The 15766-nt window shown below is 40.1% G+C and overlaps 1 protein-coding gene across 8 annotated transcripts in view; it reads left to right on the plus strand.

Annotated features, from left to right (window-relative positions):
- The window catches only part of CDK19 (cyclin dependent kinase 19), a 202288-nt gene extending 195570 nt beyond the window's left edge, over positions 1-6718 (plus strand). For 5 of the 8 annotated variants that reach the window (XM_032275031.1, XM_032275033.1, XM_032275035.1 and 2 more), the window contains one exon: positions 2027-6718. In XM_032275031.1, the coding sequence (XP_032130922.1) occupies positions 2027-2158 (132 nt within the window). In that variant the 3' untranslated portion in view covers positions 2159-6718. The remainder of the gene's footprint in view (positions 1-2026) is intronic. The other 3 variants (XM_032275038.1, XM_032275032.1, XM_032275037.1) reach the window with 1 other exon arrangement.
- The last annotated feature ends 9048 nt before the right edge of the window (positions 6719-15766 follow it).

Consider the following 15766-nt stretch of genomic DNA (forward strand, 5'->3'; position numbering starts at 1 on the left):
ACCTCCACCTCCTGGGTTCAAGTGATTCTCATGTCTCAGCCTCCCAAGTAGCTGGGATTACAGGCATGTAACACCATTCATGGCTAAAGTGTGTGTGTGTGTGTGTGTGTGTGTGTGTGTGTGTGTGTGTGTGTGTGTATTAGCAAAGAAGGGGTTTTGCCATGTTGGTCAGGCCGGTCTCAAATTCCTGATCTCAAGTGATCCACCTGTTTCGGTCTCCTAAAGTGTTGGGATTACAGGCATGAGCCACTGCACCAGCTAGAAATTGTCCATTTTTATGCTTAAGTTCAACAAAGTGTGGACAGCCATATAGAAATATGATTGGACAAAAAGGGTATGATCTGATGCTAATAGACTGACTGGGAAACCCAGTACGGCCTGTCTAGATTCCTGTTGGCCTCAATGAGCACACATTCCTGCCTCTGGGTGTGGGGCAGGACCCTCTCTGGAACAGGAGTCTCATGACCTATAGTCTGACAAAGCATGCCAGATCATTTCCTTATGGCCCGTTTTTACACGGAAAGGTCGGGGAAAAGTTAGAGTAATATTTTTAGGTTTCACAGCTGGCGTTAGGGATGAGGGGTTCTGGTTTCTATGACCTGCCTTAGGGAAAGAGAATTCTGTGGCTGCCCTGGGGGAGAACGGGACTGTGAGACAAGAGGGCACGAAAAGCTCAGAGAAACATTTTGGGGTGTTGGTTCCATCAGTAGAGCTTCAAGACTTTTGAGCTGCTTCATCCATGTATTGTAAGCAAATACAGTTAGCACTTTGAAAAGCATGACATTGGCTTATTTCCTGTCAAAACAAACCCCTTGTCATTAAAAAATCTATGTCACAGCACATTAGATTCTTACATGTTTGCATTATATTTTATGGCAAAATTGCCACAAATAACTTATAAGTTTAAAGAATGTTTTTCATAAGAAACTTCAAAACAAAACATGTAATTAAAATATGGAATTTTTAAAGGCTTCTGTAACCAACATATCTAGTCAGTTGTATAACTTAGGAAGGAGCAAAACTGAGTGTTGTTTTTTTTTGAAACAAAGTCTCACTTTGTTACCCAGGCTGATCTTCTGTAACTAACATATCTAGTCAGTTGTGTAACTTAGGAAGGAGCAAAACTGAGTTGTTTTTTTTAAAACAAAGTCTCACTCTGTTACCCAGGCTGGAGTGCCTAAATTTCTCCCAAAGTTAGCTTAGCCCATGCCCAGCAATGACCAAGAACAGTTTGGAGGTTAAAGGCAAGATAGAATTGGTTGGTTAGATCAGATCTCTTTCACTGTCATCATTTTCTCGCTGTTATAATTTTTGCTAAGGAAGTTTCAAAAGTTTTTCCTTAGATACTATGAAAATGAAGGTTTCATTTAGTGTAGTAAAAATGAATTGAAATGTATTTTTTGTCTTCTCTTGAGGACAATCATATGTGAAAATTGCTTTATTCTAAATGTTACCTGAAGTTTATAAAACCAACATGTTGCTGCCACGCCCCACCTGACGTTGCCTTACTTTGTCTTGTACGTAGAATTCCTGATGCCCCTAGCTTTTACCTCTGGAAACCTGTTGCTCTAAAATAGTGATTTCTTAATCACAGTTTTGTTATTTATAATGAGAAAAATAATAGCCTGTCAATGTACATTAAGAATACTACTGATTTCAGTATGCCAAATTGATTATTCTTGTTTGCACATCGCAGTTATGCAAAGGATTAAGTTACACCCCAGAATTGGAATAAAGAGAAATGGGCCCCTGAAATCTCCCCTCTTGCTTTCTTTCCAGAGTAGCTTATCTCCCACAGAAATCCAGCCAGACTTCGTGCCTGCCAGAATGTGTGGTTACAGTGGTGGCAGACTGTGATTTCAAATAAGCAAAATGTGTTAACAAATTAAGTTAGCTGTCAGCTACGTGGGTCTGAACCAGGAACCTAATGATGAAAATGGCTTATATCTCTATCCTACTGTGATTAGCATCTTGAGTCATCCTCTTCCTCCATCAGTAATTCCCTTTTCCTATTTCCTTCTCCTAGCACTCCAGTTCTCGCCTGAATTACCAAAGCAGCGTTCAGGGATCCTCTCAGTCCCAGAGCACACTTGGCTACTCTTCCTCGTCTCAGCAGAGCTCACAGTACCACCCATCTCACCAGGCCCACCGGTACTGACCAGCTCTCCTTGGGCCAGGCCAGCCCAGCCCAGAGCACAGACTCCAGCAATATGTCTGCATTGAAAAGAACCAAAAAAATGCAAACTATGATGCCATTTAAAACTCACACACTCGGGAGGAAAACCTTATATACTGAGCATTTTGCAGGACAGATATCTCTTCTTTATTGACTTCAAGAAGATTCTTGTGAAGTTTCCCAGCACCCCTTCCCTGCATGTATTTCATTGTGACTTCTCTGATAAAGCGTCTGATCTAATCCCAGCACTTCTGTAACTTACCTTCAGCATTTTTTTTGAAGGATTTCCTGGTGCACCTTTCTCATGCTGTAGCAATCACTATGGTTTATCTTTTCAAAGCTCTTTTAATAGGATTTTAATGTTTTAGAAACAGGATTCCAGTGGTGTATAGTTTTATACTTCATGAACTGATTTAGCAACACAGGTAAAAATGCACCTTTTCAAGCACTACGTTTTCACAGACAATAACTGTTTTGCTCATGGAAGTCTTAAACAGAAACTGTTACTGTCCCAAAGTACTTTACTATTAGGTTTTTATTTATCTAGTTTCAGGGAAGGTCTAATAAAAAGACAAGTGGTGGGACAGAGGGAACCTACAACCAAAAACTGCCTAGATCTTTGCAGTTACTATGCTTTATGCTATGAAGAACTGAAGTTTGCGGTAATTTTTATATAATCATTCATATGGAACTGAGTTCCCAGCATCATCTTATTCTGAATAGCATTCAGTAATTATGAATTATAATTTTAACCTTCAAGTAGCTAAGTCTACCTTAAAAAGGGTTTCAAGAGCTTTGATGAAATATAGTCTCTGATGGCCCACACCAAATCAACTGCACTAGGATTTCTTTAAGGAGTAATTTTGATCAAAAGATGTGTTACTTCCCTTTGAAGGAAAAGCTTTTAGTGTGTATTGTACATAAAGTTGGCTTCTCTAAAGAACTGCTGGTTTCTTCACATCTGGGTCTGCATGAGTAACTTTTTTACATAATCAAGGGTACTCAAGTAGAAGCCTGCAAATTAATCTGCTTTTAAAATAAAGAGCAGTATTCTCCATTCATATTTGCATTAGACATAGAGTGACTATTTTTAAAGCATGTTAAAAGTTTAGGTTTTATTCATGTTAAAGTATGTATTATGTATGCATAATTTTGCTGTTGTTAGTGAAACTTAATTCTATCAAGAATCTTTTCATTGCACTGAATGATTTCTTTTGCCCCTAGGAGGAAACTTAATAATTGTGCCTAAAAACTATGGGCAGATAGTATAAGACTATACTAGACAAAGTGAATATTTGCATTTCCATTATCTATGAATTAGTGGCGGAGTTCTTTCTTAGCTGCTTTAAGGAGCCCCTCACTCCCCAGAGTCGAAAGGAAATGTAAAGACTTAGAGCTCCCATTGTAATGTAAGGGGCAAAAAAATTGTGTTCTTCTGAATGCTACTAGCAGCACCAGCCTTGTTTTAAGTGTTTTCTTGAGCTAGAAGAAATACCTGATTGTTGTATATGCAAATTACATGCATTTTTTAAAACTATTCTTTGTGAACTTATCTACCTGGTTATGATACTCTGGGTCCATACACAAGTAAAATAAGATTAAACAGAAGCCAGTATACATTTTGCACTATTGATGTGATACTGTAGCCAGTCAGGACCTTACTGATCTCAGCATAATAATGCTCACTAATAATAATAAAATCTGCATAGTGACACTCATCAAGACTGAAGATGAAGCAGGTTACATGCTCCATTGGAAGGAGTTTCTGACAGTCTCCTGCTGTTTTACCCCTTCCATTTTTTTAAATAAGAAATTAGCAGCCCTCTGCATAATGTAGCTGCCTATATGCAGTTTTATCTTGTGCCCTACAGCCTCACTGTCCAGTGCTGTTGGTCATCAGATGCTCACTGCACCCTCACCGTGTGCCCAGTGCCCTGTGGGGTAGAGAACACAGAGGACAGGGCATACTTCTTGTCCTTAAGGAGCTTGTGATTTGTTCTGTGACAGTAAGCCCTCCTGGATGTCTGTGCCATGTGACTGACTTATAAGTGAAACCGTCTTATAATATGAAGGTCTTTTTGTTTACTTCTAAACCCACTTGGGTAGTTACTATCCCCAGATCTGTTCTGTAAATAATATTATGGAAGGGTTTCTATGTCAGTCTACCTTAGAAAAAGCCAGTGATTAAATATCACAAAAGGCATCCATGCATCTTTGAAATGTTCACAGCAGAATTTTAACAGCAATTGGGTGCTCCTTGCAGGCAGAACATACTCTACTAAGTGGTTGTAGGAAATTGCAAGGAAAATAGCAGCTCTGTTTCTGCTCTCAAGGGAGATTACCTTTAATAAGAGAAGACAAACCCAGATAGACACATAAGCCAAAATACTGTGCCCCTGAATACTTTATAAGCAGCTTTGTTAAATAGTTCTTATGTTTATACATTCACAGGACTACCCTGCTTTCCTTGTATATAATTACTTTTACTGGCAGAACGGAAATAGAAACCGTACGGGGATTTCGTCATTTGCTCCCAGTATACGATACCCTGCAGGACATAGCAGAACTCTCCGTTCCACACCTGCCTGGGTTCCTGTCCCTGCACTGGCGCTGGCTCTTTTCCTCTTTCCTTGCCTCAGGGTTAGTGCTACCCACTGATTCCCTTTTTCCTTAGAAATAATTGTAGATCATTTTCTTTCTCTTTAAAGGGAAACAAAGCCTTTTTTTTTTTTTTTTTTTTGAGATGGAGTCTCATTCTGTTGCCCAGGCTGGAGTACAGTGGTGTGATCTCAGCTTACTGCAACCTCTGCCTTCTGGGTTCAAGCGATTCTCCTGCCTCAGCCTCCTGAGTAGCTGGGACTGCTGGCGTGCGCCACCATGCCCAGCCAACTTTTCTATTTTTAGTGGAGGCTGAGGTTTTACCATACTGGTCAGGCTGGTCTTGAACTCCTGACCTCATGATCCTCCCCCAACACCCCCAGCCTCCTAAGGTGCTGGGATTACAGGCCATTGTGCCCAGCCAGGAACAAAGCCTTTTTAACACATGTAAGAGCCCTCCAGCCAGACCTCTAAGGAGACCTGTGAAGCTTTTTGAGGGCAAAGTTTACCATTGTGGTCCCAAATGACTGCATTTCTCTTTGAAATTTATTAGATACTATTATGTCCCCCAAGGGTACAGGAGGGGCATCCCTCAGCCTATGGGAACACCCAAAACAGGAAGGGTTATTGACAGGAAGGAATGAATCCAAGTGAAGGCTTTCTGCTCTCCATATTATTACAAACCAGTTTCAGAGTTCGCTTTCTGGTGAGGTGTGTGTTTGTGAAAAGGAATTCAAGTGTTCCAGGACAGATGAGCTCAAGATAAGGTAGCTTTGGCAGCCGGGCTGATACAGTGAGGCTGAAACAATCCTTGTGATGAAGTAGATCATGCAGTGACATACAAAGACCAAGGATTATGTATATTTTTATATCTGTGTGGTTTTGAAACTTTAGTACTTAGAATTTTTAGCCTTCTGCACTACTCTTTTGCTCTTACAAACATAATGTACTCTTAAGAATGGAAAGGGATGACATTTACCTATGTGTGCTGCCTCATTCCTGGTGAAGCAGCTGCTACTTGTTTTCTATACCTCTGAAATGATGCTGTTTTCTCTGCTAAAGGTAAAAGAAAAAAAATAGTTGTTGAATAAGACATGCAGCTTGATCTGCTTTTGAGTAAATTTATGCAGCAGAAACTATACAATGAAGGAGGAATTCTGTGGAAATTACAAATCCAAAACACTATGGTGATGTCTTCCTAGGGAGTAGAGGAAGGCAGTGAAATGGCAGTTAGACTAACAGAGGCTTGACGGATTCAAGTACAAGTAATATTTTATATAAAACCTAGCAGTTTAGGTCCCCATAATCCTTAAGAATAGTCACAAATATAAGAAAGTTCATTGTTTTAGGATTTTTAAAAAATGTGTTGTACCTAAGGCCATACTTACTCTTCTATGCTATCACTGCAAAGGGGTGATATGTATGTATTATATGAAAAAAACCCTTAATGCACTGTTATCTCCTAAATATTTAGTAAATTAATACTATTTAATTTTTTTAAAGATTTGTCTGTGTAGACACTAAAAGTATTACACAAAATCTGGACTGAAGGTGTCCTTTTTAACAACAATTTAAAGTACTTTTTATATATGTCATGTAGTATATCCTTTCTAAACTGCCTAGTTTGTATATTCCTATAATTCCTATTTGTGAAGTGTACCTGTTCTTGTCTCTTTTTTCAGTCATTTTCTGCACGCATCCCCCTTTGTATGATTATAGAGATGACTGTAGCTTTTCGTGCTCCACTGCGAGGTTTGTGCTCAGAGCTGCTGCGTCCCCAGCAAGGCCTGCTCCGTGGGGTGCAGGAGGAGCTGCTGCTTTGGAGCGAGGGTTTCCTGCTTTTGAGTTGTCCTGACTTCTTTCTTGAAATGACTGTTAAAACTAAAATAAATTACATTGCATTTATTTTATATTCTTGGTTGAAATAAAATTTAATTGACTTTGCGTCTGTATGGATTTTTTAAGTGTAAAAAACTCTTATAATAAGGTTTAGTGGTTCATGCCTGTAATTCCAGCACTTTGGGAGGCTGAGGTGGGAGGATTACTTGAGGCCAGGAGTTTGAGACCTGACTGGGCAACATAGTGAGACCCCATCTAGTGTTAAAATTTTATCTGTGTGCCTAGAAGCTTTTATAATTATACTTGTCTTGCAGAGATATGAAGTCTTTTTCTGTGAGCTCCAATAGGTTATTTTGTATAGGTTATTTTGTTATATTATGATGTCATAATACTGCAAAGCAAGCAAGGCTTACAAATACCTCATAAGTAAAATTGCAGGTTTTTATACATCTTTAGAAGAAACATCTTTTTAAAAAAATGTAAATTCAAATTATTTTTAGAAAAAGACTAATAAGCATTTTGTGGATGGGTTAGATTGGGAGTTTCTTGTTTTATAAGAGCACTCTGGTACCTGGCTGCTCCTTCTGTAATTTGTTTGATTAATCTTCTGTGGTTGTTACTGCAATATTCAAAGGCATCACAGAATGAATTGAACAATGTTTAAGTGGCATGAATACAAGAGCTTTCATTTCTATTTAAAATAATCAATGCAGACATCCCACTTGGCTGCTTCTCTTTTTGACACTGATTTTATGCTCGGTGCTGTGCTATTTGTAGGACAGATCTTCTCCTGGAAAAGTGTTCTTTGGCCTCAGCTGCCTTTCTTACCCGCCATCTGGGTAAGAGAAAGCAGATGACTGGACAAACCCTTTACCACTCCTGGGAGAACTTACCACGCCTGGAAAGGTCATGTCCATCACTTTAGCAGACTGTAAATTCTTGTGGACAGGGCCTGGGTTTTATTACCCTTTTACCCGGCAGCTGTCATGATGCTCAACACAGAGCAGGTGCTAATAAGATGCTTAATATGGTAAGTCATAGCATCACTTGTACACTTGCACAGAATTCCTGGATCATATAATGTTTGTATATGGATAAGAATGAATATCATTTTGTTCTGTGAATAATAAAAATACTGGAAACAGGCATCACTACTTTCTTTCTTCCTTTTTTTTTTTTTTTTTGGTGAACAGACAGGGTCTGTGTTGTCCAGCTAGAGTGCAGTGGCTATTCACAGGTGTGATCATAACACTCTGTTGCCTCAAACTCCTGGCCTCACTGGATCCTCCTGCCTTATAATCCTAGGCACAGGCCACTATGCCTGGCTTAATTTTTTTCTTTTTTTTAGACACGGTCTTTTCCTCTGTCACCCAGGATGGAGTGCAGTGGCCTGATCATAGGTCACGGCAGCTTCCACCTTCCAGGCTCAAGTGATCCTCTCACCTTAGCCTCCCTAGTAGCTGGGACCCAGGCACATGCCACCACACCTGGTTAATTTATTTAAAAAAATTTTTTTATAGAGATGGGGTCTTCCTATGCTGCCTAGGCTGGTCTCAAACTCTAGGGCTCAAGCAGTCCTCCCACTTCAGCCTCCCAAACTACTGGGATGCAGGTGTGAACCACTGCACCTGGCCTGGTTCACTTTCTTAAAATAGGTTTATTTCTGTGTTTGGCTGCAGAGTCATAATAAAAATCACCCTAAAGGGACAAACTATTCAAATTCCATTTGAATAAAAGAAGGCCAGGTGTGGTGATGCATGCCATTTGTAATCCCAACACGCTGGAAAGCCAAGGTGGGAGGATCACTTGAGCCCAGGAGTTTGAGCTCAGCCTGGGCAACATTGTGAGATCCTATCTCTACAAAAAATTTTAAAAAATTAGCCAGGCATGGTGGCATATACCTATAGTCCCAGCTGCTTGGGAGGCTAAGGTGAGAAAGTCATTTGAGCCTGGGAGGTTGAGGCCACAGTAAGCTGTAATTGCACTACTGTACTCCAGCCTGGGTGACAAAATGAGACCCTGTCTCAAAAAAAAAAAAAAAAAAAAAAAGCCATACTTGTCAATCTTCTTTAGAAGCCATCTTCTTTTTGTTGTTGTTTTTTTAAACAGAGTCTCACTCTGTGGCCTAGGCTGGAGTGCAGTGGCACAATCTCGGCTCACTGCAAGCTCTGCCTCCTGGATTCAAGCAATTCTCATGCCTCGGCCTCCTGAGTAGCTGGGACTACAGGCATGCACCACCATGCCCAGGTAATTTTCTGTATTTTAGTAGAGACGGGGTGTCACCATGTTGTCCCCAGGGTGGTCTGCAACTCCTGACCTCAGGCAGTCCGCCCACCCCAGCCTCCCAAAATGCTAGAATTACAGGTGTGAGCCACCGCACCTGGCCAGAAGTCATCTTTCTTTTGGCTGCTGAGAGGTAGGCATTTTAAAGCCTTGCATAGCATCATTTTATCTAGTAGGCTTCAGGAAACCAGCATAGGCAAGCAACATAAAAACCTAAAACGATTTTGTTTATCTAAATGACAGAATATAGTATTGGGGAAAGAAATGAAAACATTGACTTAAAACATCAAAATGTATCTCTTCAATACATTCTTTGCTGCACAAGCTTCTGTTGAGTTCTCACAACGATGCTGCAATGGACTGAACATTTGCGTTTTCTCCAAATTCACACAGCCCTGAACAGGTAGGATTGGTGCCCTTATAAGAAGAGACTCCAGGGAGCTTGTTCCCTCTCCCCCTTTCCCTCGGGGATACAACAAAAAGGCAAGCATCTTCAAGCCAGGAAGAGCCCTCACCAGAAGCAGATTCTGCCAGACCAAATATTGGAAGTGTCCAGCCTCCAGAACTGTGAGAAAATAAGTTTCTGTTGTTTAAGCCACCCAGTCTATAGTATTCTGTCATGGCAGCCCAAGCTGATGTGGATACTCATCTTACCTTTTTTTTTTTTTTTTTGAGACAGAGTTTCATTCTTGTTGCCCAGGCTGGAATGCAATGGTGCAATCTTGGCTCATGACAACCTTCACCTCCCAGGTTCAAGCAGTTCTCCTCCCTCAGCTCGGATTACAGGCATGTGCCACCACACCCGGCTAATTTTGTATTTTTAGTAGAGATGGAGTTTCTCCATGTTGATGAGGCTGGTCTTGAACTACCAACCTCAGGTGATCCACCCGCCTTGGCCTCCCAAAGTGCTGGGATTACAGGCATGAGCCACCACGTCCGGCCGTCTTACCTTTTAGCCAGCAAAACCAGTTATCCTTGTGATATGGTTTAGCTCTGTGTCCCCACCCAAATCTCATGTTGAATTGTAATCCCTAGTGTTAAGGGAGGGACCTGGTGGGAGGTGATTAGATCATGGGGACAGATTTCCCCCTTGCTGTTCTTGGATAGTGAGTTCTCGCGAGATCTGGTTGTTGAAAAGTGTGTAGCACTTCCGCCTTCCCTCTCTTCCTCCTGCTCCAGCCATGTAGGGCAAGCTTCCTTCCCCTCCCCTTTCTGCTATTACTGTTTCATAAGGCTTCTTCAGAAACAGAAGCTGTACAGCCCGCAAAACCATTAGCCAATTAAACCACTTTTCTTTGTAAATTACTGAGTCTCAGGTATGTCTTTATAGCAGTGTGAGAATGGAGTAATACACCTTGCTCGGTCTCTGACTTCTCTCCCTCCTCTATAGAGACCAGTTGTCCCTGAACTGGTAAGACAGCCCTTACCTTCTGTTTCCTGTCTTTTCCAGCACCTTTTTTGCTGAGTTAGTTTTAACTGAATTCTAAACTCTTCTTTCCTACCAATCTGGCATGAATTCAAAGGGCCTCCAAGAGTCTCCTGCCCAAAGATTATCTTCACATTTGAACACATGCATGCACCTACACACACACCTAGAGACTATTATTCTGTCTTCCTAAAAATTATTAATGCTTTTGGGAAGAACAACTGTAAATGTGTCCCCATCGCTCCCTGTACAGATTGTCATTCCATAAATACCTACTGTGAACCAGGCTCTATGCTGAATAAGTGGAGATGTCAACATAGCCAGTGTGTGTAAGATGTTCCCAGCCCTGTAATTAGAGATGAGGACGGGCAAAAACCTAAGGCAGGTCACAGACAAGACAGTGTGATAAGGACTAAACAAGAGGGCATGGAGGAGTAGGACAGCTGCCTAGGGGTCACAGCTTGTGTCAAAGACAGATGTTTGACAGAATGAACTGGAGAGAAAGGACTCCAGGCAAAGAAGCATGAATGAGTGAGGTGTATGTGAAAACAGCAAGAACTTGAGAATGGGGTGTGTGTGTGTGTGTCTGGATGGGGGAGAGAAGAAAAGCTGGAGATGAATCTGGAGAGACCACATGAATTTCAAATTTGCATCTTAGGAAGATCTCTTTCATGGTGGTGAGGAGGATGGGCTGAATAGGTCCAACTCACAGCCTATCAGAAGGCAGACTGGAGACTAGGCAGACAAGCTTCAAACATTTCAGACTTGTACCTTCCTCCAGCCTTGTCCTTCATATTTATTCTCTTACATGAATTCGCTTGTCCTGGGAAAATCCTCTTTTCAAAGATCTGGGCGCATAGGCTGGGTACAGTGGCTCACACCTGCAATCTCAGTGCTTTGCGGGGCCAAGGCGGGAGGATTGCTTGAGGCCAGAGTTCTAGATTGCAGTGAGCTATGACTGCACCACTGCACTTCAGCCTGGGTAACAGAGTGAGATGCTGTCTCTAATAAATAAATGAATTAATTGAAGATCTGAGTCCTCAAGCAAATACTATCCTATACTGAGCTTTCCTCTTTGGTGGCAAGATTAACCTAAATTAGTTGAAACCTGTAGGCCTTAAGTTATAAACAAGAGGGTGCCAGATTTGATTGAATTCAGGTGCAGATTCCACGTTTGGGTTGTAAAAGGAGGATTAACTTTTTCTTTTTTCTTTATTGACATATTTTATAAGCAGTAAAATATACAGATCTTAAGTGTACAGTTCAAAGAGTTTTGATGCATGTGTACATTTATATAACCAAAACCCACATCAAGAAGTAGAACCTTTTCATTACTACCTCCTCAAACTCCTTCTTTTCTAGTTAATACCTCCTCACCCACAGAAGCAACCACTGTTTTGTTGTCTACCATCATATTTTAATTTTGCCTTTTTAGAATTTCATACAAACGGAATTACACAGTTTGTACTCTTTTTGTCTAGATTCTTTTGTACAAAATAATGTTTTTAACAGTTATCTATGTTGAGTATATTGGTGATTTGTTTCTTTTTGTTGCTGGATAATATTCCATTACATAAATATACCACAATTTGTTTAATCGTTTATCTGTTACTGGACATTTGGGTTGTTTCCAGTTTGGGGCTATTACGAATAAAGCTGCTGTGAACATTTTTGTATAAGTTTTGTGGACAGATGTTTCCATTTCTCTTGGGTATACTGAGAATTGTCGAGTTATAGGATAGCTGTATATTTCATCTTTAAAAAATTTCTAGCATTTTCTAATATTATTATTGTATCATTTGTTACTCTACAAGCAATGCGTAAGAATTTCAATTGTTTTACATTTTTAATAACATTTAATATTGTCCAATTTTTAATTTTAGCAATTCAAATGGGTTTGTAATGGTATGTCATTATGGCTTCATTTTGCATTTCCCAACTAATGAGTTTGAGCACTTTTCCATGTGCTTTTTGGCCATTTGTAATATCTTTTTTTCTGTAGTGTCTCTTTAAGACTTTTTCCACTTTTAAGTAGTGTTATTATTGATTTGTAAGCAATCTTTATATGTTTTGAATATAAGTCCTATGTGAGATGCATACATCACAATTTTTTAATTGTTTTAATGTCAATAATTAGGAAATTTTAATTTTGATGAGGTAGAGTTCATCCCTTTTTCCAGTGTGTGCGTATTCTGAGGAACCCTTGACTATCATATGAAGATACCTTTACTTTCTTCTAGATTTATGGTTTTAGGATTTATAGTTAGGTCTCAGATCCATTTTGAAATAATTTTTGTGTAATATGTGAGGTATAGGTCAGGGATCATTTTTTTTCATATGAATACGCAGTCATCTAGCTACTATTTGATAAAAAGACATTACTTTCTGCATTTTTGCATTACTATAAAGGAATATAAGACTCAGTAATTTATAAAGAAAAGAGGTTTAATCAGCTCATGGTTCTGCAGGCCGTACAAGCATGGCACCAACATCTGTTGGGCTTCTGGTGAGGGCCTCAGGAAGCTTACAGTCATGGCAGAAAGCAAAGTGGGCGTAGGCACATTACATGGTGAGAGTAGGAGCAAGAAAGAGAAAGGAGGGAGATCCTAGGCTTTTAAACAACCAGGTCTCGCATGAATTCACTTGTCACCATGGGGATGGTGCTAAACCATTCATGAAGGATTGGTCCTCATGATCCAATCTCCACAAGGTCCCACCTCCAACACTGGAAATCACATTTCAACATGAGATTTGGAGGGGACAAATATCCAAACTATGTCATTTTGCCTCATTGAATTGTATTTGTGTCTTTGTTGAAAAATCAATTGACTATATGTGTGTGTCTATTTGTGGACTCCTCATTCTGTTCCATTGAACTGTTGTCTATCCTAAGCCACTATTATTATTATTGTTGTTATTATTATTATTGAGACAAGTTATTGCTCTGTTGCCCAGGCTAGAGTGCAGTGGCGTGATCACAGCTCACTGCAGCCTCAACCTCCCAGGCTCAAGTGGTCCTCTCACCTCAGCCTCCCAAGTAGCTGGACTACAGTCATGTGCTACCACAGCCAGCTAATTTTATTTTATTTTTTGTAGAGATGAAGTCTTGCCATGTTCCTCAGCTTGATTTGAAACTCCTGGGCTCAAGCGATCCTTCTGCCTTGGCCTCTCAAACTGTTGGGATTACAACCATGAGCCACCACGTCTGGCCTCACTATTTTAAGTATTGGAATTTTAAAGTAAGTCTTAAAACAAGATATGGTAAGCCTTACAACTTTGTTCTTATTTTCAGGATTATTTTGGTTGCTCTAGATTCTACACATATCCATAAACATTTTAAAATCAGCTTGTCAGTTTCTACAGATAAAACCTGCTGTGTTTTGATTGGAATTTCCTTGAATCTATAAATTGACTTGGAGAGAACTGGTATCTTAATAATATTGAGTTTTCTGGTCCATAAACATGATGTATCTCTCCATTTATTTAGATCTTCATTGTTTCTCAGCAATGTTTTGCAAATTTCAGTATAGAGGTCTGCCGATCTTTTGTTTTTTGTTTTTTTTTTTTAGGAAGAAATCATACGGAGTTAATTAAACTCTTTTTTTTTCCCCCATTTATTTATTTTATTGCATTTTAGGTTTTGGGGTACATGTGAAGAACATGCAAAATTGTTGTATAGGAACACACATGGCAGTGTGATTTGCTGCCTTCCTCCCCATCACCTACATCTGGCATTTCTCCCCTTGCTATCTCTCCCCAGCTTCCCACCCCCCACTCTCCCTCCCCTATTTCCCCCCAACTGACCCCAGTGTGTAGTGCTCCCCTCCCTGTGTCCATGTGTTCTCATTGTTCAACACCCGCCTATGAGTGAGAACATGCGGTGTTTGATCTTCTGCTCTCCTGTCAGTTTGCTGAGAATGATGGTTTCCAGGTTCATCCATGTCCCTACAAAGGACCCTAACTCATCGTTTTTGATGGCTGCATAATATTCCATGGTGTATATGTGCCACATTTTCCCTATCCAGTCTATCGTCGATGGGCATTTGGGTTGGTTCCAGGTCTTTGCTATTGTAAACAGTGCTGCAATGAACATTCGTGTGCACGTGTCCTTATAGTAGAACGATTTGTAATCCTTTGGATATATACCCAGCAATGGGATTGCTGGGTCAAATGGAATTTCTATTTCTATGTCCTTGAGGAATCTCCACACTGTCTTCCACAATGGTTGAACTAATTTACACTCCCACCAACAGTGTAAAAGTGTTCCTATTTCTCCACATCCTCTCCAGCATCTGTTGTCTCCAGATTTTTTAATGATCGCCATTCTAACTGGCGTGAGATGGTATCTCAATGTAGTTTTGATTTGCATTTCTCTGATGACCAGTGATGATGAGCATTTTTTCATATGTTTGTTGGCCTCACGTATGTCTTCTTTTGTAAAGTGTCTGTTCATATCCTTTGCCCACTTTTGAATGGGCTTGTTAGTTTTTTTCTTGTAAATCTGTTTTAGTTCTTTGTAAATTTTGGATATCAGCCCTTTGTCAGATGGGTAAACTGCAAAAATTTTTTCCCAATCTGTTGGTTGCCGATTCACTCTAATGATTGTTTCTTTTGCTGTGCAGAAGCTGTGGAGTTTGATTAGGTCCCATTTGTCTATTTTGGCTTTTGTTGTCAATGCTTTTGGTGTTTTGGTCATGAAGTCCTTGCCTACACCTACGTCCTGAATGGTTTTACCTAGATTTTCTTCTAGGGTTTTTATGGTGTTAGGTCTTATGTTTAAGTCTTTAATCCATCTGGAGTTAATTTTAGTGTAAGGTGTCAGGAAGGGGTCCAGTTTCTGCTTTCTGCACATGGCTAGCCAGCTTTCCCAACACCATTTATTGAACAGGGAATCCTTTCCCCATTGCTTGTTTTTGACTGGTTTGTCAAAGATCAGATGGTTGTAGATATGTTGTGTTGCCTCCGAGACCTCTGTTCTGTTCCATTGGTCTATATCTCTGTTTTGGTACCAGTACCATGCTGTTTTGATTATTGTAGCCTTGTAGTATAGTTTGAAGTCTGGTAGTGTGATGCCCCCCGCTTTGTTCTTTTTGCTTAGAATTGACTTGGCTATGCGGGCTCTCTTTTGGTTCCATATGAAGTTTAAGGTGGTTTTTTCCAGTTCTGTGAAGAAGGTCATTGGTAGCCTGATGGGGATAGCATTGAATCTGTAAATTACTTTGGGCAGTATGGCCATTTTCACGATATTGATTCTTCCTAACCATGAACATGGAATGTTTCTCCATCTGTTTGTGTCCTCTCTTATTTCGTTGAGCAGTGGCTTGTAGTTCTCCTTGAAGAGGTCCTTTACATTCCTTGTTAGTTGTATTCCTAGGTATTTTATTCTCTTTGTGGCAATTGTGAATGGAAGTTTGTTCTTGATTTGGCTCTCTTTAAGTCTGTTA

This window comes from Sapajus apella, unplaced genomic scaffold (genome assembly GCF_009761245.1).
Source record: "Sapajus apella isolate SASKATOON/1434 unplaced genomic scaffold, GSC_monkey_1.0 scaffold6, whole genome shotgun sequence".
NCBI lineage: Eukaryota > Metazoa > Chordata > Mammalia > Primates > Cebidae > Sapajus > Sapajus apella.